General features: G+C 39.2%; 1 protein-coding gene across 1 annotated transcript; it reads right to left on the reverse strand.

The window, feature by feature from the left end:
* Positions 1-271: 271 nt before the first annotated feature.
* On the reverse strand, positions 272-24792 carry ppm1ba (protein phosphatase, Mg2+/Mn2+ dependent, 1Ba). Its single transcript, XM_041789134.1, has 6 exons — positions 24354-24792; positions 14809-15705; positions 12990-13107; positions 10321-10435; positions 9973-10030; positions 272-4025 (listed from the first exon to the last, which is right to left on the reverse strand). The coding sequence occupies exons 2-6, from the start codon at positions 15694-15696 to the stop codon at positions 3996-3998; spliced, it is 1209 nt and encodes a 402-aa protein (XP_041645068.1). The 5' UTR covers positions 15697-15705; positions 24354-24792; the 3' UTR covers positions 272-3995.
* Positions 24793-25078: the final 286 nt, after the last annotated feature.

Genomic DNA, 25078 nt, shown 5'->3' on the forward strand with positions numbered 1-25078 from the left:
ATTTGACAGCCGTTTCTGCACAAATTTGGTGAAGCCGTGTTGTACAGGGATTCACCACAGCTACCATATTGTGGAATATTAAGACAGGAACCCCAAATACTCATTTTTCAAGACTCCGAGTCATAGTAAGGAGTCTGAAAGGCTTAATATTGGCAGGACCCACAGCCATGGAGGTAAGGTCAGTCTACATGCTTTATGTTCTGCCTGTTTTACAGGGAAAAAACATGAGAAACACTTAAAAGTGACAAAAAAGAAAGCAGTCTTTGTGGTTTAAACTTCCATCATTTATTGACGTTTATGTTCACTGTATGGTCTGTAACATCACATTAGCATACTGGGAAATTAGTACAGGAAGAAGGGATGTGAATACCCTTTGTGTTTCAGAAAGCTCACCTCCCTTAGTCTCCTCAAAGGTGAAAGTGAGTGGGTGATAAATTACCGTCAAATGCACACCAGCATGTCATTACCTAAATGTGTCTTCAAAATACAGCATTTTTAAAGAGCTACAAAGCACAGCAATAAATAAAAAAGTGGAATTTATCACTCACATCAGTTTGTATTGAAACAGTGAGCAAGGAGGGCAGAAGGAAAAAAAGACACCAGGTTCATTTCTATCCCTAAGAGCCCACATTAGGAATGTTGTGTTTTATGTTGTATTGTGCATGAGTTTCCAAATTCTCACTGGCCTTCTTCAATCCAAATGTAAAATTAGCCAAACATGTTCTGAAATTGAAGCAACAAGCTAGGGTTAAATTTATCAAACCTCAAGGTTTCTTAAAAAAAGTTCCATGTGAGTAGAGATCAGACAGAAAATCAGAAAGGAGCTTGTTCTATCAATAAAAGACGACACAGTAAGGAGAGCTGCAGATGCCGCAGCCCTGCTCATACTCAGTCCATGCAGTGGAATCAGTGTGAATAATGAAAAAAAAAATACATTCAACAAAATCAACATTTCTCCCTCCTTCCCTCCTGTTATTCCTGTCTGAACCCAGTGTCTGAAATAGCTTAAACAAAAAACCTAAACTGAAGGACTTTGATCATTGTGGTGAAATAGCATAGGCAGTAGAAATTTCAGGATACAGAATTTCAGGATCCTCATTAGATTTTCTTCAATTCTAGGCCAAATGCCAATAAAAAGTCTTTCTTTAGGATTCAAAAACTACATGACTGATGTCATACAATAACAAGTTGTTCTTTCAATATTGCCATCCCTCTGTTTAACTCTATTGACACACTGACAAAAATGAATATTTCCTGAACATTTTTTTTTTGGGGGGGGGGTTGATGTGTAGAGACAAACAGCACAATTTTCACCCAAACTTTACCCAGAAAGTTTCTTGCCAGAGAACCTGGTAAAATTTCCTCAAGAACTTGGGTGAGCTGATGTGTGAATACAGCAGATAGTAGTCATACAATTTACCGTGGGCGGCGTTGATGGCATTTGTACCACATGACTAGTGATAGCTTTAAAGATGAACCTACTTCATTAGGTTTTATGATCCCCAGTACGTTATTGATTCTTCTGTTGGTACTGCTGTATTACATGTAGCTCTCACAAAGAGGCAAAACTGTCATTGCATCTGACACTTTGCTCAGCCACCATCTCGATGCATCCTTTTAGCATAAGGATGAAGTCCCCTCCCCATACAACAGGGGAAGCTGCCCACTGGTCCCAACATGTGTCAAGAAACACAGGGGAAGTGTTCCTGAAATGCTTCAGAATTTGTCAGGAGTAGATGTGGGAAAAAATCTTAATATTATATTTCACCACACTGAGCATATAGTCGTATTACCCCCATCCACCCAGTAAGTATATCTCCCACTTACACACAAAATACACTCCTTCCCTCAATCACAAAACATGCACAGTTATAGAGATCCCACCCCTCCACCACAAAACTATTCAATCATCCCATCAAAACAACTCAACTGCAAAAGAACTACACATTCAAGTACCTATTTGTCATATGGCACTGAGAGCAAGTGTACCACAAGAACATAAACCAGCCAAAAAAACTTTTGTTAGGCTGTTTCTCTTTCAATACTGCCACTTCAGAAAGCACAATGACTTTACCAGTGAATGATTGAACAAAAGTGTATATTACAGGTTTTTTATACTGTTTTAATGAATCTACAGAAAAGAGTACACATGCAAAGCATGTGTGTCTACTTTGTCTATGAGCACAGTTGCTTAAAAAGGAAGAGGCTTCTTATGACAAAGAGTATGTCTGAAGTTTCAGGTATTAGTGCTTGGGGTGGCAGAAATGAAATGGACTCCTGGTTAATCCAAAAAGTCTGAACCAGGGATTTCCCAGCTATCATCCTTTGCCTTTGGGCTAAAGTCTCTTCAAAACAGCTAAGGAAAAATCAAAGACAGGAACAGCTCTGGGACTCTTCTCTTTTGTCCAACAATGTCCCTCATTTAATTTATATAGTTGAAAACTTAACTCTCCCTCAAATAAGCAGTAAAAGGTTTATTTTGTGCTCCCATTGTTTCCATATCCATCTATTGTAGGAGCACAGCCAATGTAATCTAAAAAGCCACTTGTGTATATCAAAAACATTATAAAATTAACCTTTTTTTCATGAAGTTGTTTCAATCTCAACAAAAAAGCTCTTTTTTAGTTTTTATTTTAAACAGGATATGTAGGAAATAGAAAAGGCAAGTTTTAGCAGAACCAGGATTGTGCATGTGTTGAGTAGAAGAGGATAAAGGAGAAGTAGAAAAAGAAGTACAAGCAGAAGATAAGAAGGAGGCTGGAGCTCTTTTACCACAAACCCTGTCTTTGGAAAGCTGCTGTGTGGAACACTGTGTGCAACTTTTTTGTGTTCTAAATTGTCTTCTTGGCACACAAGGACCACACCACTTTAGGCCACAACGAATACCATGGTTAAGAATTAAGATGAAACAACTCAAAATATATATCAATCTATATATTTATAGGACTTTTATATATAATATCTATTTTTCTATCTCTTAAACAACAGCAGGCTCAAAAGCTTACATCTGGCAATGTCCGTCAATACAAATGACAGCTATCTGTCACTTTAAGTGGCAGAGGAAAGCGAAAATAGCTACAGACAAAAGGGGAAGAATGAGAAAACCACCGTTTGGTAATATCCTTTGACAAACAGGAGGAGAGAAAAGTGAACAGGGACGTGCAAGAAGAGTCAACTGTCTCCATGTGATTCTTTTTCCTGTTTTAGTCTGGGCTTGGTACTGGGAAGCCAAAACAGATTTTTGTTGCTAGGTGGATTCCTCTCCTAAGTTGGCTCCCATCACACAGGTGAACCTGAGGTGTTAACCTCCAGGTCTTTGGATGGTCTTTCACTCCATTCTTGGAGGCTTGCTTCAGGGCCCATTTTTAAGTACCAGTAATGCCCAGAACCCCAAGCCTGTCTGGACTGGACAGTTTAAGTAATATGGGAGTCTCCAGCTTGTGTAGTCCATTGTCAGGTTCACTTTTCAAAACAAATGCACCAAAAATGCAGCCAAATAACTGTTGGGTCTAGTATCTTGTCCATGAGCAGCTGGTTTAGCAATGATTCGCAGACCAGCTGTTGGATTAGGTCTCTTTCTCAGTCCTAAAACAGGCACCAAAGAGTTCAAAGCAGCATCTGTCAATCCAATTCAAAAAAACAATCACCACAAAGAAAGCAAAAAACAAAAAACAAAAAACAAGAGCCAGTAAAAATCTGGGCTTCTCTGCTTCGTCTCAGATCCTAGTACTGTATTTGTAGTCCTGTTCTCAGACCATCAATGCAGTTCTTTTTATTTTCCATTATATTCTACAAAAAAACGAAAGAACTTGTTTTGCAGTCCTCCAAATTGAGTGTGTTGTTTTGTTTTCAATCTGATTTCAGCTGTGATTGATCTCTCAGTGTTGGTGAATAATAAAAAGATCCCAGAGGAGATTTAGAGGTGACTATGGATGTGATCTTGTGTGGAAAAGTGGTCCTGTGTTTCCTTCCAGATCGGGCAGTTGTGCTGGCAGCTACCAGTGGCACTCCAACTCTGCTCCACTCTGCATGAGGACAGACAAGAGGAAAGAGTGGAGAAATGATGAAGAAGAGAAAAGAATGAGAGAGGACGGATGACAGGAAAGAAGCCAAAGAAGAAAGAAGGAGGGGAAAAAAGAGGACATAGTGTTATTAAATCTCCCAACACAATCTTCACGGTCACATTCAATGATTTATTTTCCAAACCTGGACTTCCAAGGCCAGATTTTTTTTTCTGATCAACACAATGATACATAAAATATAAGAGAAAAAAGCATTTACAGCAGAGTAAGCCAAGGAATACTTTCAACTTCAGTGTATAGGTTCTTTATGCAACAATACGTCAACACAACAATCCCAAGGCCTTTCGTCTTAAGGGGCGTCGCACAGAAAGGCAGACCGCTGTATATTTCGTGCACATGTGAGAAAAGACTGGAAGACAGGGTGCATGCGTGTAGGGCTTGATGCATGCGTGTTTGCGTGCGGTGATGTAAGAAAAGGGACAGACAGGACAAGAGAGACAATGACCATTCAATCTCATCAGACCCGGGACAGTCATGTCTGCACACAGACGTCTTAAGACTTTAACTGGAGCTCCACATGCTAGAAAGTACACCAGAGCAAGGAGTTGAGACTGATGAGAGACTGACAGACGGGTATATGCAGCAGGTCGCCACTCACATGCCTGTAAGAATGAGTGTTTGTGTGTAAGTGTGTGTGTGTGTAGATGAGGGGTTGGAAGAAGAATGGGAGAGGGGTGTCACAGTTATATATGTCATCACTTACCAAATGAAACAGGAGGGCTGCGTTAATCAGAGGGTGAACACACAGTTAGACAAATCGATATTTCCCTCATTATTAGTGTGTTTAGCTGTGTATAAAAAAAGTTACGTGCCAGGTGACGATTTCTACATTAATGTCAATAATATCCCATAAAAACTTGACATGATGGGATATTGTGCTGGAGCACTCAACTTAAAGTTAAGCTTCACAAATCTGTCATATAGTACGATGTAATCAAGTGCCATATTTTAGTTTAGTTTATTAGTTTATTTGACAGGGGCCATGCAAAACAAAACTGTCAAGCCAGAGTTAGCTATAAAGCTAATTTTCATCTGTGGTCCCTGGGCAGGAGATGTAAAAGAATGTACAATACTTTTACTAATTTTACTGATGTATTTTTGACTTTGACTGCATAAATCTGTTAACACTAAGTACTTTTAACACATATGTAATTAAATGTCAATAATCTATTGGGACCAAACAAAAGTTCCTTGCCCTGTTTGTCTGGGGGTTTTATGCACATGCCAGAAAGTCCTGAAAATTTCAGTGAGTTGATCATACAAACTGACAGATCTTTTCAACCCTACTTTATGTGGACTTTTTTCTGCCTGCCTATTAGAAAAATGTCTGTACAAAATTGAGATTAGCTGATGTGTGTCATCACCCTGCAGGTTTAAGAGATTACATGTTTATCACATGACTGGTAAGCATCCTGTGTGGTTTTTTCCAAGGACTGAAGCTGCTTCATACTCTGCTCACTGGCATATTCATGTAAACATAAAACAAAAGTAAGAAAATGTGTGTTTGGTACATTATTTCTTTGTTGTAACAATGCTTCTTGGCAATAAATCTTACACCATTAGAAGGCCTGTTTAGTACCCTTTTAAATGATGCCACATTTGTAAGGATCATGCATTTGTGGGATGACCAGCAGAGCTGAGTATGTGGGTTGCACCCATGAAAAATGTGCCCAAATTTGGTTGTACCTAAATTTTAGCTCTAATTCAATTCAAGTATGATAATGTTACAGAATTCAATGTTCAAGCAAACCTAACTGCTCCATTATGAGCAGGAATTCTTCGTCTGGCTCTTGAAGGCCGCTTTGCAGAGAGAAGAAGAGACTGTGAACTTTGTGTGAAGTCAATAATAAATCTATTTCTATTTTATATTGTCCCTTCTATGATAAGAAAACAACACCTTTGATGAATGAAGTACATTTAAAATCCTGAAATATTTTGGAGCAATGATGACAACAGGATGGAGTGGTTGTTCACTTTCAGTTCGCCTCTTTTTGTAGCAAAAGGCTAAAAGAAACTTGAGGTTGGCTTCAAGTGTCTACTTTTGGTTTCTGGCATTTTTGTGTTAATAATGGTATCTTGAAAGCTGCTTTGGGTTGGGCATATTGTTTATACATGATGACACAATGATTTATTTAAATCAATCAATCATTGTTTATGAGTTCAAAAGCTTCACCTTGATGCAATTGTTCAAATGAGTCTGGTTTGCTACGCTTTAGTCAGAGGGCAGCCTCTGTGTAACTTTCTATTTCCGGTGACGCCGAGACCCACCAGAAACAGATGAGCTACTTGGTTTAAACAATATGCCAGCATTCTGCATCCTTACAAAAAATGTCCTCTAAGGAATGCTGTGAATCAAGAGAAGACAATATGTCTGTGAAATTTTAGCACTGTTGAGGTGTAAACATACAAAAATGACTCGTATCTGTGAACAGACGAAGTGAGGCTGTTACTCCAAATGGCCTGAACTACAAAGCAAGTTAATTCAAAGAAAATTTCAACTGGGAGTAAGCAGCACAAATAGAACCCATGAGTCTGCTATTTATGTTGTAATCCACCTATCTGAGAATGGCTATGGGCTCTATGCATGAACTGCTTCCACATTTGGCATTAGACCGCTCCCACACTTCCAGCCGGGAGAAGAGAAAGGCATATGATGGCAAATTCGTTGCGGTTTACTCGCTGTTTGCATGAGTTACCTGAGCTGACTGTCAATGACGAGTTAAATTTAGCTGAAGATGTACATTGCAGCACGCAGCAACGATGTTCAGAAGTGCTTTTAACCTGTTTTTGAAACATCATTTTAGCATGTTTGGATGCCATGCCATGATGACAGAGTAAACACAAACAACAATCGAAACAAAAAAAAAAAACAACGAAACGGACAAATTAAGGCAGTATAGGAGGGTTTCGGTTCAGTTTTGGCTTAGCACCTATCGTTGGGCAGAAGTTGTGAACCGGTCTTATTTTCCACCGGAAATACGCCACCCCCTGCCGTGCATAGAGCCCTTTGGCTCTAACCTAGAGGTCGCATTAACCAAATATTCTCCGTCATTTTGACGGACTGGAATGATGAGGATGAGCCTGCTTTTCAGCACACACACACAGACAGGTGTATAGATCTTTACCATTTTGCACACATAGACTATCAAGGAGGTTATTTAATCTATTAAAAAATCTTGTAGCCAGTGAGCTCTCTCACTGACCTGACATCATAGATGAGTGAAAGCGTGTTGGTCTCTGTGCTGACAGGTGTCTCAGTACACAAGTCGGCATGCAAAGTGTTAGGGCCTTTGTACAATGAGCCCGTTTCATGTGGTTCTAATCATGTCTGCACACTGATGCCGAAATTGTCGTTTTATTTCCCTTTTTTTTTCGGAACAGGTTCGATTTTATGCGAAATTTCATATGTGTCCAAGGTAACCGATGATTCAAAACTGTTCCTGCTGCTTCCACCTTGCTTGCTCACCACCGAAACCTCACTTTAGACACCGAAGTTTGCTCTTTTATCATATGGATATCAAACGTGGAAATATAACAGAGATATGGGTGAATGATGATTCAGATCAGCGCCTGTTGCTTTATTCTCTCTTGCTCACTGCATTAACATGACGAGGATTAAACGCTGTGCTGCTGTGTTCATCTTTCTCTCAGTGCCATTAAAATGCAGAACCTCAAAGATTGTTTTTAGAATATAAGTTTAGAAATGGTGCTTCATTAATTAGCTAAACACTACTAATAAAATCGTATTGAATTATATCATATTACAGATATTAAAGACAAAATTATGACAGATTGTAAAATGGCATGATGGAATTTTTACGACCCTTTCCGTCAAAATGACGGACAACAAAAAAGTCCAGCACAACCTCTGCTCTAACCTTGATGTACACCTGCAAAGAATCTTGAAGCACATGACTCTTGAGTAGACACAGTGCTGTTACCAAGACTTTGCATTCTGGAACCTTCAAAACTTAATCTTTTAGCGCCAAAAAATGCTTACATCGTGTTTACAAACAGACAAAATGCAATGTTACCCTTTTCAGCTAACTTAACGTAATTGTTGCCTAAGATATTTGCTAGACTTTTACCATGATTTTTTGATGAATGTATTAAAAATCTGTTTACAGACACAAGTTAGAATTGGAAATTGATTGTGTTATGTCGTGTTAGAAACAGACTGTGTGGAATGCTGCAGTGCTTGCTGCTATCCTGCTGGCTTAATCTCCAAAACACACACGTTCTCACACAATACCGTACTCCCTTCTAAGGCTGTAAAATCTTTGATAAAATCGTTTTTAGACCATGTGCTTTGATGATACAGTATCTGTTGCTTTACCATTCAACAGTATTGAAAAGTACCAAATTCATGAAAGAAAAAAAACAGGAAACAGATACACTATCATATTCAACCCAAAGCTGCCGCAAGAGGTGGGTGACCAGAGACGGAGTGCTACTAGTGACAAACTATGCAGGGATGCAGAGAAAAGGTTTTATTTTCAAATCGTTTCATTGCAGTTATGTTCCACAGAAGTTAGAAACATGTAGATATCTTGACACAAATGTGCAGATGGGTGCTGGAGATGTCTGACAGCTGCTTAAGTCACAGTCCTTCCTGCCCACTGCATAGGTATACTGCTGCCGCCTTCATCACAAACACAGCACTGCAAGCTGTTTGATTCACTGGCCAGTGTATAACTTTCAGTAAGTAAGAATGTGCATATCATGCATATTCACTTCAGGGTCTGTTGCAAAGAGACAGAGGGAAGAGGAGAGAGACAGCAATGTCTCCGGGTCATTTCAAGTTTTTCTTTATACCCCAACCGACAGACTCCTTAATGTAAGCTTAATATCTCTGCACAAACGCTGACAACAATCAAATGTCCTAAATAAACTATCAACACAACATATCAACATTTAAAAACACACATTCATAATTGTAACCACCCATAAACTACAAACACAGCAACAGGATCAAAGAACATTCATGACCTATTTCAAAGCTATTATGTCAGCGAGAGTGACTCAATCCAAGATGCAATGTTTTGGTTTGACTCCAACATTTGTTCTCACATAATGGCCAAGCCACAGCCTTTACTCCCCTCAGTCTAGAAGGCTTTGGCTCTTATTTGAGGCATGATGCCATCACCTTTGATAATGCAGTCCTACAACTTAGTAAGCTGTAAGATAAACAACAATATCTGCATGTTTTAGAGTTTTGCTTTACCTGTCTTTTCTGCTGAACAAAGTGTCAAACTATAATCTTTGATGTATGGAGAGATCCTCACTGAGCGATGCATTTGCAGATTAACTGAAAGAATGCTTCCTCCAGTCACTTAGTAAGGTAAAGGAGCAAAATAGGAGTGCAGGTTGCCTAATGGTTATGTCAGTGTGCCCCATGTACCCCTCACTTTCTCTTTCTCCCTGGTTTTTGCCTCTATCCACTGTCCTGTCTGCATAAAGGCATATATGCCCAAGCTTAAAGAAAATGAAAAGAACAAAAAGTTTCCAACAACTTGTCAAAAACATGTTATCATGCATGAATAACCTACAAGAGGAGCTGACAAGAAGGTGTGCATCATGCATTGTGCAGCTGCAAACAGCTGTTTATCATAATGAAAGGGTGTGGTGAACTCAAAGTCATCTCTGAAGTCAATTTTAACATTTCAGCTGCTGCAGTTTTGAAAAGATCTACAACAGACACAATTTGTCAGCCTGGTCCACCAGATGGGATTATTTAAAATATAGTGCGTTTGTAGAGACCACCGACATCCATGTGAAAGAAAACACTTTTAAACGAGACAGCTCTTATCTCAGAGATGTCCAAAAAGGTCTTTAGCATTCTTGTGAGTTTTCTGTAAATGGTCAAGCAAGCAGAATTACTGATACTCACCCCATCCTCCTCCTTGTATGGATTCAGACGGTTGTAAACTGCCTCAATAACACTGCGTCTGCAGGGAGAGCACAGATATAGTCATTAAGGTCTCTTGAAACATTTAATACCAAGAACTGAAGCTGCAAGAAGGAAAGTGAGTGAAAAAAAAGAGGAACAAAGGTGTAGTCGTCAAAAAGGATAACATCTTGCTGGCTGTGTAACTGCTGCAACTTGTTAGACTAGTAAACATTAATTATTAAGCAGTAGAGATGAATGATAAAGTTTTAAATAACCCTTGAACTTTCCAAATGTATATGATATCAGAGAAAAGTACTGATCATCTCTTTGACCAGTGGTGGTTCTTACTTGCTGGCGAGGCCTCCCCCTGGTGGCAAAGTGGGCATGCCGCTGTCCGTAGAAAGGTTCCTCATCACTGTTACCAGGTCTGGAAACCCCTCCTCCCCTGGCCGAGACAGCATCTCTAAAAAAAAAAAAAACAGCAGGCATGTTGTTACACAAGTCATTATTAGCAGAGTTGGTGGTCGCCAAGAACCACAAGAACAGCTGGGAAAAAGAGAGGAAAGAGAAAACAGAGAAGGGAGAGCCAAAAATGGGATATATTAGTAGAAAGGAAGTGAAGATAGAACCATACAAGTGAATTCGTGGAAATGATTGTGTGTCTGAGACAGAAAGAGGGGGAGACATTAAGAGGCCTGCAACTGAGCTGAGAGTGGCGTGAGGCCAGTTCAGTGTTCAGCCAGAGAATTCCTCTCACTCATTCTTCTCTTCTTTCGTTCTCCTTTATTCCTATCCTTTGGTATTAGACAATACCTGAAGCTAAACATCTACAAAATCAAAATCAAACTTTAATATACTACATTTCTGGGGAAGGTGAACTCATTTTCATCCATTCAGGAGTGCATGACTATGCATTACCTACACTGTTTCAAAGCCGTTCACCTGATATAACAACTGAATTCTTAATGTTAATATTAAGTTTTTCCATTCAGTGAATTAAAGATAGAAATGAAATAACAAGACAAGTGCTGAAATTCACTAATTTTGTCTAAATTTAAAAATATACTTCTTGTTTTACCAAATTTAACACCTTACCAGCTCTTGTTTTGTACAATTTAATAGCAGCCGGGAAAGAGAGCTGATATAACCAACACAGATTTAATTACCTACTCCGACCATCCTCCTAAGGAAAAAAGGGATGAAATGAGGAAGAACTAGAGAGAGAAAAAGATAAGGGGGAGCAGAAAATCCATCCAGACAAAACACAGAATTTTTGAGCAATGGAGGGGAGAGAAAGATGTATTTACAGGGAGAAAAGGGAGAAGAGGAGTGAACGGGGAATAAAGAGAGGGGAGATGCTTGCTGAAATGGAAAAGAGGTCACGATGGTGTCATTCCTCTGCTGTGAGCCGGAGCAAACTTGGCTGGAGGTTAGACAATAGAGAATGCCAGGGTCAGCCAGTGGAGAAAACATGCATGCAGATATGATACAGTGTTTCAGCTGCAGAGAGAGATCCTGTGTCCAAGAAAAGCTTTCTGGAAGCCAAGATAAAGAAATGTTTTACCATTTACTTCATTTATAAAGCAACAGTAGTTGGTAGGGTTGTCATGCTACTAGATTTTTCCAGTAAACATCTGATGATATTGACACCCATTTTGATGCAACCGTACATAAAAATACTCTTTTGAAGGTAATTTCAGTTTTTTTAATGACCAAAAACTGTAGACCAACTCCAGCATTAATAAATTTGCACCAGTTGACAGTGTTTCCCACACATTGCCAATAGTCAGTTGGGCCAGCCAGGTATATTTAAAGTATTTCTGGTGACAAATTTTTAAAATAAGTGCGGACATGAACTGAGTTACCCTGAGTTTGTAAAGTCTTAAATACCCCATACCACTTGCTGGCTAAGCACACCACCAATGCAGAGAGCTGCCCCCCAGCCATGCTTGATTGTTAACAACGGAGATGCTCAGAAAACCCTGCTAGCAGGAATGGACTGGCACTCTGGCACACCGGCCATTTTCCTGGGTGGCCGACGCACATTGGGGCCATTATTACTTATTTAATTATTTATTTCCATTATGCACCGACCCCACTGGTTGTTGCCATGAACAAACATTCGTACAAAGAAAGTATTTTTTTCCACTCATGTGTTGATAAGGGTATTTAAATCTTGAGAAATATGCCTTTGGGGTAAAAGATAAATATGGCATGATTAATCTGTGATTAATCACAATTTAACTACTAAAGTCGTGTGATTAATCACAATTAAAAATTTCAATCTACTGACAGCCCTAGAATATAATCAACATCTGCACTGGCGAGTCAGACGTCCACAGGTACTTCCCTCCCATAACTATTCTAAATTAAAAATGAAGCTTCTTATGCCGTTGTTTCAACATTTTTCTGAAGCTTCTTGAATGATGGTTGCGATTTGCTACTAAAAGCATTCACTGACAGTTCAGCTGCTATCTTTACAGCATAAAGAGTAAAACATTTCAATAGCCAAGGGACGTTATTTGAGTGTCTTTCTACAACGTACTGTTGATTAATACTGTCAAAGAGCAGGAACAAAAAAATTAAACATACACAGAAAAGGCTGCATGGGATGGTTATCTCAACCACCCAAGTACAGCAGCATTCTGTGGGAAACAAGGAGTGCATTTGAGCGGTCTCTTGCTCTCGCTTAAGAATTCAACATTTTAACATATGGTATCAAAACATACCAACATTTTTTGGGAAAAAAGTATCAAAATGTTGACAACTTAAGTAGTAGTATTCTGATTTTAAATAAGTTTGTTAAACCCGAACTGTTAAATATAACAGAACTTAGCATGACAGTAACCCACCTGATTATGAATGAGTAAAAATTACTGATATGCAGAACTAGCAACAAATTTAGAAATAAAAAGAAGTTAAAAGAAAGAGCAACTACATTTTCTATTTCTCTAGATCTTACTTTGTTTCCACAAACATCAAACAATGCTCTTCTTTCACCTTACATCCGTTCTCACCTTCCACTCGAGACTCCAGATATTTGTTGAGTTCAGCATCTTTCCTCACAGCTTCCTCCGACACTTTGGGAGCGCCGGCCAAACACACTAACACAACACTCATGTTATCCCGACTCCCCTGAGAATGGCGTCAGAAGAGAAGTAAAGACAGGGTAGGTAAGAGAATGAGTCTTTAGTGGTGCTGAAAGAAACAGTGAAAGCAATTTCCTGGGTACACATAATTAAGCATTTTGCACTCACACAGCTACAGCAGCGTTTATAGCAGACAGCTCAATTTCAATATTGGGACGGATGCCGATCAGGCATAACAATTTGATCATCTGAGCAATCTAATGCAATCAATACAACAGCTACCATTATTTCTACTTTAGCAATGTGTCTACATTTTCAGTTTTGTTGGCATGGTCAAAAGGTGATAATTATACTTTTTATAAACTTAGAATAAAAAGTAAGGCAATTTGTGTTTGGTAGATTATTTCTTTGTTGTAACAATGCTTCTTGATAATAAATATTATACCAGTGGAAAACCTGTTTAGTACCCTATTAAATGATGCCACATTTGTAAGGATCATGTATTTGTGGGATGAGCAGCAGAGCTGAGTATGTGGGTTGCACCCATGAAAAATGTGCCAAATCTTCTCTGCCAATGCCAAACAGCTGATTCTGCCATTGGCTCTTGTTTGGTGGATTGGATTATTGAAGTTTGAAGGAACAAGGCATATCACATATTACATATATACAAAAACAGGAGCCTCAATAGTGTGTGGAAGAACCAAACACAGCCACAACAGCCTGGCACTTCCTCCTCATGCTGGTCACCAGCCTGGTCACACACTGCTGTGGGATGCATCCCATTCTTCAGCCAGCATTTGTCGCAAGTCAGCCAACGTGGTTGTGTTGGTCACTCTGGCATGAACAGCACGCCCAAGCTGATCCCACATGTGTTCAATGGGGTTGAGGTCAGGACTGCTGGCGCGCCATTCCATCCTCTCCACTTCCAAATTCTGGAGGTAGTCTCTGATAAACCCCGCTCTGTGGGGGCGAGCGTTGTCATCTTGGAGGATAGAGTTCTTGATGACAGCGTGAAAAAACAGTATTCTTGGGACGCCCACTTGGCAGCCTGTCTCTGACATTCTCCATTATATGGAACTTGGCCTTCAGTTTGGAGATGGTACTAGGGTTCACCCCAAACAATGCCGCAACTTGGTTTTGCGGAACACCAGTTTGAAGTTGCCCAATTGATGGGCCCTATCCAGATCAGTCAAACGTGGCATGCCGATTCTTGAAGCAGATATCTACTGACCACTGTAGCAGGGCCCATGCTCACAGGCAATCCTGGGGGTACCAGAAGCTCAAAACAAGAGTCAATAGCAACAGCAAAATAAGCTGCTTGGCATTGGCAGAGAAGATTTGGTACATTTTTCATGGGCGCAACCCACATACTCAGCTCTGCTGCTTATCCCACAAATGCATGATCCTTACAAATGTGGCATCATTTAAAAGGGTACTAAACAGGATTTCCAACGGTGTAAGATTTATTACCAAGAAGCATTGTTACAACAAAGAAATAATGCACCAAACACAAATTGCCTTACTTTTTGTTTTAAGTTTATATATTACTGAAGTCACAGTGGGTGCTGGTGGTATTCTACGGGGCACTGTATTAAAAGATGTTTCTAATACACCATTAATATGAGGGCAAACATGAGGGCAGCAATAAAGTATAAAGCCTTAATAAAAATATAGCTTATGGTGGAATTCTTTTAAATGACAAGTAAAACCACATAGAACTTAATATCAAAAACAAAGGTGTACACACTTTGTGAAGGCAGGTGTCCACCACTTCATTGCAGACTCTCTCCAGGTCGTCAGACACTTCGAGTCTAGATTTCACAAACTCACATAGCTCCTCGTTGGACATGACATCCCAGATGCCATCACATGCTAAGACCACAAACTGGTCCTGTTCTGGGGCCCGAACCATCTCAAACACAGCAGGTTCTGGACTAACCAGCTGCTCTGTGGGGCCCTTCCCCTCCACACACTTGTAATCGTAGTCCCCTAAAGCCCGAGATACAGCCAGTGACCCGTTAACTCTCTGAATCATCACTGAGCCACCTGCGTTCTGGATGCGCTCTCTTTCACGAGGGTTGCAAGGTTTGTGGTCGAGTGTGGAGAAGCACACATGTGAATTGCGGTAGAGGACTGCTCGAGAATCCCCACAGTTTATGAAGAAGAAATGATCTGGAGATAGGAGGACTCCAACTGCTGTAGAGCCACTGCGGTCCATGCCATTGCGAAGGTCAGAGGAGCTGCGCATGTGCTCATCAATCCTCAGGAAGCCTGTCCGGATTCCAGATTTCACAGACTCCACTGTGGGGGGACCTGAGGATGGATGGTCATTAGTGGAGATGTCTGAACCCGTCTGGGAGCTTTGTGACGTCCCGGCCTCTAAAGTGGCACTAATTATGTGCTTCAGAAGGTGCTTTGAGCAGTAGTTGGCAACCCTAGATCCAGCGTGACCATCATACACAGCGAAAAAGGACCAGTTATTCATGCCGGGAGCAGGAAGTTCCAACACAGCAGTATGGGCGTCCTCCATCTCCACCCGCCAGCCCTGCATGGAGCTGAGACCATAGCGAAGGCCATTTCCCTCACCGCGTGAGTTGTGCTTCTCTGTCTTGGGCTTGTCCAGGAATGCACCCATGGCTCTGTCCTAGAAAAAAACAGGAAGGTAAAGGAAACAAAACAGAAAAATGAAACACTAAATCTAACAGTTAGGTCAATTTCAGGCCAACACTGACACTGTTTAAGAATCATAACTTTAATAACAAAAAAAATTCTCAAGATTTTATGGGTAGGTACATTTAAGAAATTTGTAATCACTCACCCTCTTCCTTATTTCATAACTACAAAGCTGCTCAAATTCCATGTTCAATTTTGTTACCCTTTGTGCAGTAATTGAGGAAATTTTAAGAGAAGCAAAAAAGATCTCTTAACAGAGCTGCATGTCCTGAGCTTCATTCCTTTTCCAAGTTGTGCTCATTAAGGTCCCCTTTCTGTTCCCACCTGTGCAACTAGGCTCTCCATTTCTATTGGATAATGCAAGGTTTCTTTCTTTAAACAGAAAAATTAGATGCAGGTGAATGTAATTACATTAATTATGGTTTCATTCATATTACCAGTATGCCAGTGGCATGGCCCTGCAATTCTACATGCTGGCTTAGCTGTGTGGCTTCAAATGAACCTGAATTTCAGTTAAAATATGAATGTATCTTAAAAAATAAGAGTTTACTACTTATTGCCATGAGCAGCAAACACAGTATTTAAGGTAAAACGCTGTAAATGAAAATATCAAAATGAATGGAAAAAGAGACCACACTTAGATACCATATTAACAGAGTATCATACATTAGAGGAGAATAATACAATAACACTGCTATTTAAAAAATTGAGATTCCTAATGTGTGATTCTTGCCAATATCTGATTTGCCAGTATTTACAAATCAATTTTAGCCAATAGCAAAATTGAAACCCATATATAAATGTACTTTAGACCTAAAGCTTCAGCTCTTAAAAGACATTTTAAAGGTTAAGGATGAACAAAGAAATAAGCTTCAGTTCTTAGAATACTTCCCAGAACTTAATGAATGATGATGAAGAAAAAAGATTCAGCTGATGAAGGTCTGTTGGTCCTGCCTAAAACTCAACAAACTTATTTCTACATACAGCCCATGCCTTAGTCAATGGTCCTGACCACCACCTGTCTGGGCCGTTGGCTCCAGCACCGGTGTTACTAAAGCTGGAGCTCTCAAAGCCGAGGCAGTGCAGGAGAGGATGGGAGTGGTCTCTGAATGGTGAAGTCGGTAAGAGACGGAAACATTCTACCTTTTATATAAAGTTTGTGACGTAGAAACCTACGTCACATAAGCCGCGCCTTTTCAGAAAAGATTTTGCAAAGCAGATGTCCATTTGAGTTAATTAAAAGCCATAAAATGCAGGGTTTTTTTTCAATTTGGTGAAAATGTCAGAAATAACACCAGCATTGATGTGTTTTATCACAGTTCATACTTCAGTGTACAGCTGAAAAAATACGATAAAGTGTTCACTTCTTCTTTAACAAAGAATTTTTATTACATCAGATTGCCTCGGATTTTGAGTTTTCACTGCCATTTCTACTATGGACCATATTTGTTAATAATCTGGCAGGTCACTCTTTAATTTTTTGCTGTGTAAAATTAGAATATGTTTTCTTCTCCTCTTGACAACAGGCCTGACAAACCGTGATTTTTTTTTCACTTTTTAAAATGATGTCATTTTGCCAGACTTCATTCTCATACTGAAATAACTTTTTCAGGCTCGTCCAGCCAAGTATGCATGAGTAAAACCACTGTATAATTTAGCTTACATTACATTTTTAACTGAGACTATGAAGGTGAATGGCAATACTGGGAGATGTCATGGACCAAGAAATGGCAACATTTACATCACAGATGCACATGGCACTTGGAGAAGATGGCCTGTCTTGAAGACATTTAACACCAACCTCTGGTTTCACTGGAATTACAGTTCATATCTGTTGCCTGATGCATAAACTATTTATCAGATGATGATAAAAGATTATTGTTGATAAGTTCTGAGATTGTTATTTACTGTAGACATACCAATGAATCAACAAGAATCTGATTTCTGATCATATCTGCTTTTTGTTGTGTAGCCTCTCGTCAGTTAACATTTCAGTATCAACAAAGGTCCAGGATCATTTGGCAAACACAAAGGGTTTTTTATGATTAGGGAACAGACACTTAGCAATAGATTCAACAGGACTGTACAACATTGTGAATGTTGCACATATATTTAAAGAGACAAAGAAGCAAAGGCTTTAAAGCATGTCTGTGTGTTACTTTTACTGTTTATTCAATAGGCCTAAATGCGTAATTCTACCACTAGTGATCATTTTGCATCATTTCTAGGAATAGTACAGCCACTTTAGCGTATCCTTAAAATGAATGAAGTGCTAGCTTAAAAGCTTCTTTGGCCAGGAAGAACTGGCCACTGAGCACATTAACAAACTCCATGGAGTAATTCAGAGGATGTGTTATCAGTTCATAACTGCACCTGCATTAGCTAAATGTACAACTACATCAGCCTCAGTAGGGAGGGGGGATTCTATATCAGCTCCATGTTAATTGGTTACATAATGCAGGTCCATATGCTTATACAGTTCTATTGATTGTCGCACTGCTTAATGGCCTCTTAGCTACGAAAACTGCACTCTTGACTTGTATCTTTATTTCTAGTGTTTCCCCTAAGTTTACAGCTTTGTGTGTGCGTGTGTGTGGGGGAGGCAACGACAGAAACACTTAAAGGAATCATGGTGTTCATGTGATACTTTAAATTCCAGCTGTCAATATAACAATCTATCTATCTATCTATATCTATCTATCTATCTATCTATCTATCTATTAATCTATCTATAAATCTATATATATATATATATATATTTATATATATATATATATATATATATATATATATATTTATTTATGCATGTATGAACAACAAAGTTGGAAATGATTCTTTTTTTTTTTGCCTTCCTGCCACATCAGGAGTAACTTTAGGACTGTATTATACCAGTATCAAGTGTAAAGTTGACCTATGCTGTCAAAAAGGCCTCCCCACATGCAAATAAGTCTGACATCTGAAAAATTTAACAAGTAAATAACCCAAAAAAACTATTTAGGAAACAATTTATTGTAACATATAACATATTTATAGTAGGTAAGATTATGTATCTTTGTAAATGTTCTTTATGATGATTGACTGTCCTCCACTGACTTTATCTACTTATTTTCTCTCTCTTCACTATTATTATCCACACACATTCCATGTCTCCATCTCCCCCTGTTGTCTCTTTGCCTTTGTGATCTTTTGTCAACACTCCTACATTAATAAAAGTTGAAGAGGTTCAGGCTTAATCTGCATGTGAATGAGGTTTATTTACGAGTACAAATAACAATCATAAATATCGTCAATAGCGTCAGGCGCTATGAGAAACATGCAAGCAAGGAATAAAAAGACAAAAAGGATCATCCACCAGTTTATTGATCCTGGATAAATGAATTTTAAAATGATAAAATGATCGTCAGGTGACCCACTAAGGGGCCCCTCAGTCAAAGTCTGTATAGGAACTGATCCCCTCCGATATTCACGGCACACCTGCCCCCACACACCCGTGAGGGACCGTGTGTGTTTCTGCCTGCTGTGGTGAGAAGATCAAGAAGGAGTTGGTGCAGACATGAGCCCAACAGCTGCAGTTTGTCAGTTTGCAGCGTGATGTACGGGGTATTGCTAGATTTTCCTGCATTACAAGTGTCGGACTTGTTACGAGAATTTAATAAATTGTTCATAACTGCTACAATCTTGAGCTGAAATCCAGCACTCATTTAACTATCTTGGACATAAAACAAGCGGGGCAATGGTTCATACACAGCTTTAGAGGATAAATCAGTTTAATTAGAGAACTCTCTCTCATGATACTGAGTCAAAGCATCCTAGCAAACATCAGACCCCAGCTCTGTCAGAGGGAGGAGGGGGCGGAGTTCCCTGGTCAGTAAGCGTGTGGGTTTGCTCAGCTTTAGTCATGGAGTCAGACAGAACGAGCAGAAAACCAGGACTTAGAAATTAAATACATTCATGTAAACAAGATAAATAACATAGGGCTATTTAGCTTGTTTGATAAAGGGACCGGGTATAGACCTGCTCTACAAGTCAGGTATCCTTAAATGACTCCTGTTGCCTAATAGAATGGTAGGGGAAACACTGATTTCAATGGGGGCTTCTTATATAGTGAGAGAGTATATAGTGGCCAAAATTAACATTTGTCTGTCTTTATCGGCAAGTTGTTTTTTTAAGCATTAAGCCAAGGCTTTTCAGTAATTTATATGTGTGTATAATCATGATTCAAGGTCAAAGATGACAGCATAATCAAGTGTCTACATTAAACTTAAACCAAAATAAATGCTACCTAATGACAGATGAACGCTGTTTACCCTTCATCTACATAAAAAAAGGTTTTACAACAGGCTAAAATCAATGGTAAAATCATTACTCAGGTTCACTATTTTTGTGAGACTGATGAAGAGTGCCAAAGTGTTTTAATGATTTAAGTGAGATAAAACAGGTGTGTTTTGTTAGCGTACATACATAGGCACACTTGGCCGCTGACCCATACCAAAGGGCTGATAAGCATTACTAGTACACACTACTTGAATCATTACCCTAACAACAAATGCATTCACACACACATTCAACTCATTACTGAGCGGGTATCAATGCCATGTCCACTAATCACCAAACCAAATCATTTGCTCTCTGACCCATGAAGCAGCCACACACAGAGCTGATGACGAGTCAGATTCAACAGACAGCAACGACATGCAGCACTCTTTTGGTCTCACATTAAAAAATAAACACAGGAATAAATAAATTACAAGCATGCTGATGAAGGGACTGATAACTCCAGGGAGTGATGTCAACCAGTCTAATGTCCCCATGGATACAAAGCTTGGAGTGGCAGCTAAGTGGTTGCCTTAGCAACAGCGAGAGTAGTTGTTGGTGGTCGCAGCATGTGACAAGATAAGGGCAATGCCATGCTTCTGTGTGTCAATGTTTTTGTGTGGTTTAATGCAAGTGCATATGCATTTAAGGGTAAGGATTCCACAAAGGTGGAAATACTACCTGGCTCTGTTTTATCCACATGGTGCACACATGCTAAAATGAAGCGGGGGGCTGATGCTGTTAAAGAGTCTAAGTTTAAAGCAGGCTAACAGACAGATCCACTGGCCTTAGACATCAGACAAGCAGGGCAGCTTTAATAAGCTAACTTAATTTAACAGTCAGCTGCTGATTGGATCCACACAGGACTGGATTAACCTGTCAAACACAGACTACAAACAGCACTGGACTACTACTAGCAATACTCAAGAATAAAGAAAACTGTAAGTTGACCCAAATCTACATTGAAAGTTAAGAATTTCAGACAGGAGGTGTAGGAATATCTGAACATCCTCTGAATAAAGGTGCATACAGCTTCTGGTAATGTTGCACATTTTCTAGCATGACACACATACTAACACAAAATATTTATGTTGAATGTTCTTGGCCAAGTTGATGAAATGTATATGCAATGCAAGTACTATGACTCGATCGGCATAAAGCAACTTGTGTGAAATGTAGGATGGGGTTGCATTTGTAATAATCAATAATATTTTTTTTTTTTTTTTTAAACTGTAATAATCAAGAATTATTCATTGAATGCACTATTTGCATGAGATTCCCAAATATATAAAATACAAATAGGCTGCTCTCTGTTTCTTAGAAATACTATTGTGCAGTAGTCAAACTGACTCAGTCTGGCTCCAACAGTCAGTAAAAGAGTTCTTGTGCCCTTTATTAGGGCCAGTGCTGTAAAAAAATCATGCACCATTCAATGTGTCTGTCTGGTGTCCTTTAAGGCCCAGTGATACATTTTTATATTGAAGTTATTGCATCATGAAAGTAGAGGAAAAATCAATGTCTACTCACTAAATGGCTAACTACCATCATGCATGCACTGTGCAGACAACAATGATACTGCCATTTAAGGACTTGACCTAAATAATCTTTATATAGCTTGGTTTTGTTGTTGTTATTTTTAAATGTGACAAACTACTTCCTTTCTGCAAAAAAAATATTCCCAGTATGATGGGTAAAAGTGAATAAGTGAGCAGTGTTGGACAGAAGCTTGATACAAGCTTCACAAACAGCAATTTTCCATAAACTAACATTACACTTATTTAATAATGGTGTTTAGGGCACCAAAGTATTATTATGTTTGCTTCTCACTCATGTGATATCAAAACTGAAGTTTGAAACTAAACAATATTAATGGTTTCATACAATAATAATGACACTCTGAGTAAGATGTATACCAGTTTACAGTGTTTTGATGTTATCAGTGGCTCTCAACAACAAAAAGTATTGTATGATAATTAAAAGTCCATATTTTTAGGCTACAACTCTTTGCAATCAATTTCTACTAAAGGGCTTGGATTTCTATTAATCAAGCTTATCATCTTCCTGCTGATAAAACATATGACCTGCAAGGAGGATATGTGACTGAGTCTAGAATGGACTTTCTTACATATGTGCAATCACTGCATTAATTTGGCTGATAATTCAAATACTTGGGCAAAACTGTCAACTTAAGTGGATACTTCTCAAAATGTTGGTCCTATTTTATGTTGCTGCCCTTTTAGTTTATATTAGTTGTTCCAATGTAATAGTTGGACTACTAAGAGACCACTTATGCAGAGAGAGTAAAGGTCAAAAAGGGTAAACAAGTCAGCAACATTGGGAAAGAGAATTAAATTCTGTCTATCTGGAAGATTTCTGGCACCCTGTCTAGGTCTTGATCATAACATTAAATTCCTGTAACAACTCCTCTCTTTTTAAACTGCTTAGGCAGAAAAAAACAGGCCAGGGATATCCCAGACCGCCCTCTTTGATGACTCATCACTAAAGTCGCATCAGAAGCAGTCGGATTCCCTGAACAAGAGCACTTTGATCAGACAGCCACAGTCATCTTCATCACAGTGGCGTCAGGATAGCTAATGTCAATACTTCGCCAGACTGGAGCCTAGCAGACTACACCTGAAGAGGAGGAAAGTAAATGTGTCATGTTATACTTTACTGCATGGGTTCTCTGCAACAACAGCAAGGGGACATCATTGCATTGGTCTGACATTCAGAACACAGAAGGTGGTTTAAACTACCCACAATATCTTAGAGGAGAAGCAAGTCGGCACTTCATCAAACACTAGGTGGTTCAAGTAATCCCCCCAAGTCTTAGCCTTAACGACTGTATTTTACAGGTTAAAATCAGGCAAAATTTTATTATTAAGTTAATTTATAGACTTTAATTAATGTCAAATATTATTATGAACATTATCAAAAAATGTCCTTTTCTCAAACAATAACCACTTGCTGAATGCTACTTTATAAACAAGTGAATATGGCAACAGAAGCCTAATAAGTCAACAAAAGTGAATAATGCAAACTGTAGGGACTAGGGCTTAACATTGAGGGGAATTATCACTTTTATGTCACTGACATTTTGATTAAGAAAACATACACAAAACAAGCAAAGTACAAAACATGTTGTTTTGTTTTGCAGTAGGCCAGATTGAGATATAATCTATATTTAGAAATTTAAATTGTTCATCTTTAGAAGGAACACACTAAGTATGAATAATTGTGCATAACACAGTAATCATGCCCTGGTATGTATGAATATATCCACAAGCCTGTCTTCTTTAATGTAACATATAACCAAAGTTCATCATTCTTCACACTTGAAAAAAAATAAGCTCAAAGCAGTAAAAATCCATCCGACTGATAACTGAGTATAAAGTGATGTCATCATCAGAAATGACTCAAAGTGAAGGAGGAATACCTCTGGACAGTCCACTAGACTGGCAGTAGTAATCACCTAAAACAGCATTGACGGTGCAGGATTTCACATCAAGGTGCCAACACAAACATGCCACTGTTGATGATGCTGCCATTTCTGGAACACACTGCCACACAAACCCTGTCAGACTCACAGCCACAGGCACACCAACAATGCTACAAGCCTCGCTACAACAAGGCGGTAAAACAAGTCCATTCTTGTGCTTGTGATGGGTGAGAAGTCAGCACGTGATATGAAAAGAAAACCTGCTTTTAAATTAAATAAGACTGAGCTATATACACTGATAACTAATAAAAGATCAAGACACGACCATAGGGGGTATAGATTGATATTTCAAATGTTCCCATGCCCCCATGGGGCAAAACCTCTCACAGGCTACTAATAGGGAAACCATTATTTTATCATGAAACTCAAGATAGCCATAACCCGAGAACAAACACACATTATTAAATACTTTTTGTCGCACAACAAAGTTATAACAACGTGGAAAACCATTCATTACTGAAGTAATGATATACCATTAACAATTGTTACCGTTTGTGAAAAACTGTCACATTGATGCTGCACCGTGTTGCTTTTAACACTGTCAAGAAAAATACAAGAGAACAACTTGTAAATCACTAGTCAATAGAAGACCCCAATTAACAACTGGAGGAACATATAATGTAAATTATTATCACCGCCAAAATGTTTGAATCTGTTTCCACAATCATGTTTACTAAGTCAGTTGTCCCCAACTGAACATAAGGCCACTTGTGTTGCTAGCTAAGAAGCTGGCTAAGTTCACAGTTGTCAGTTACATATGTTAGCACGCAAAGGGCTAATGTGGTTATGTAATAAACATTACTTACGCTGTATGAAAAGAGCTTTCTCTGTCGGTCCTTCTCCTTGTTGCTTCAGAGGCAGGTATGTTAAAGTACCCAGGCTTGTTGTGATAGGCTTATCTCTCGTTAAAGTTAGCCACTTTCGCTTCTCGGCCCCTGCTCGTCAGCTAGCTTTGATGAGGCTAGCCTGCATTTCACACGACCAGTTCTGCTTTCAGCATGTCCCTGCATCGGAATAAGGTTTTAGCGTACATTTTTGGCACCGTCGACCCAGGAAGCCTAAATAAGTAACCGCTACGTTGACTGTCGAGTAAAGAAAAAAAACAGTCGTTTCGGTAAGATGTAGGCTATCTGTGATTTGAAAAACTAGCTAATTTTGGCTAAGCTAAATGTATGAGGCAGATGACGTTCTTTCTCAACATGCAGTTGAGGGGAGAGGCAAGCCTCCCTGTCCCTTCTGTGATTGGACAATCGCTGCTTGACGCTGAGGCACGGTTGGCCATAGAAAAGGTCAGTCTGACAGACCTCTCCTCTGACATACTGTAAACAAAAAATCAAGTTGTTTGATTGCTCTGTCTCCTCAGTTCAGGTAAGTGTTTGTCTCTGTGTCTGTGGAAGGGAAAAAAATGCTTTCCAAAGTCTCTTTACACACATTTACAAACACCATCTGTTCTTTTTTGTGTTCTTTTTTTCATACCCCCTGTTTACTGTCCAAGTTTTTGGATAGCCAATTAATTTTACGTGTATAGCCA

This window comes from Cheilinus undulatus, linkage group 6, assembly GCF_018320785.1.
Source record: "Cheilinus undulatus linkage group 6, ASM1832078v1, whole genome shotgun sequence".
Classification (NCBI taxonomy): Eukaryota; Metazoa; Chordata; class Actinopteri; order Labriformes; family Labridae; genus Cheilinus; species Cheilinus undulatus.

Coding starts and splice junctions, on each gene's coding strand:
- ppm1ba (XM_041789134.1), bottom strand. CDS start 15,696: ATGGGTGCATTCCTGGACAAGCCCAAGACAGAGAAGCACAACTCACGC. Junction 10,436..12,989: donor TCTGGAGTCTCGAGTGGAAG/GTGAGAACGGAT, acceptor TTTTTTTTTTAG/AGATGCTGTCTCGGCCAGGG. Junction 4,026..9,972: donor CATACAAGGAGGAGGATGGG/GTGAGTATCAGT, acceptor GTCCTCATGCAG/AGTGGAGCAGAGTTGGAGTG.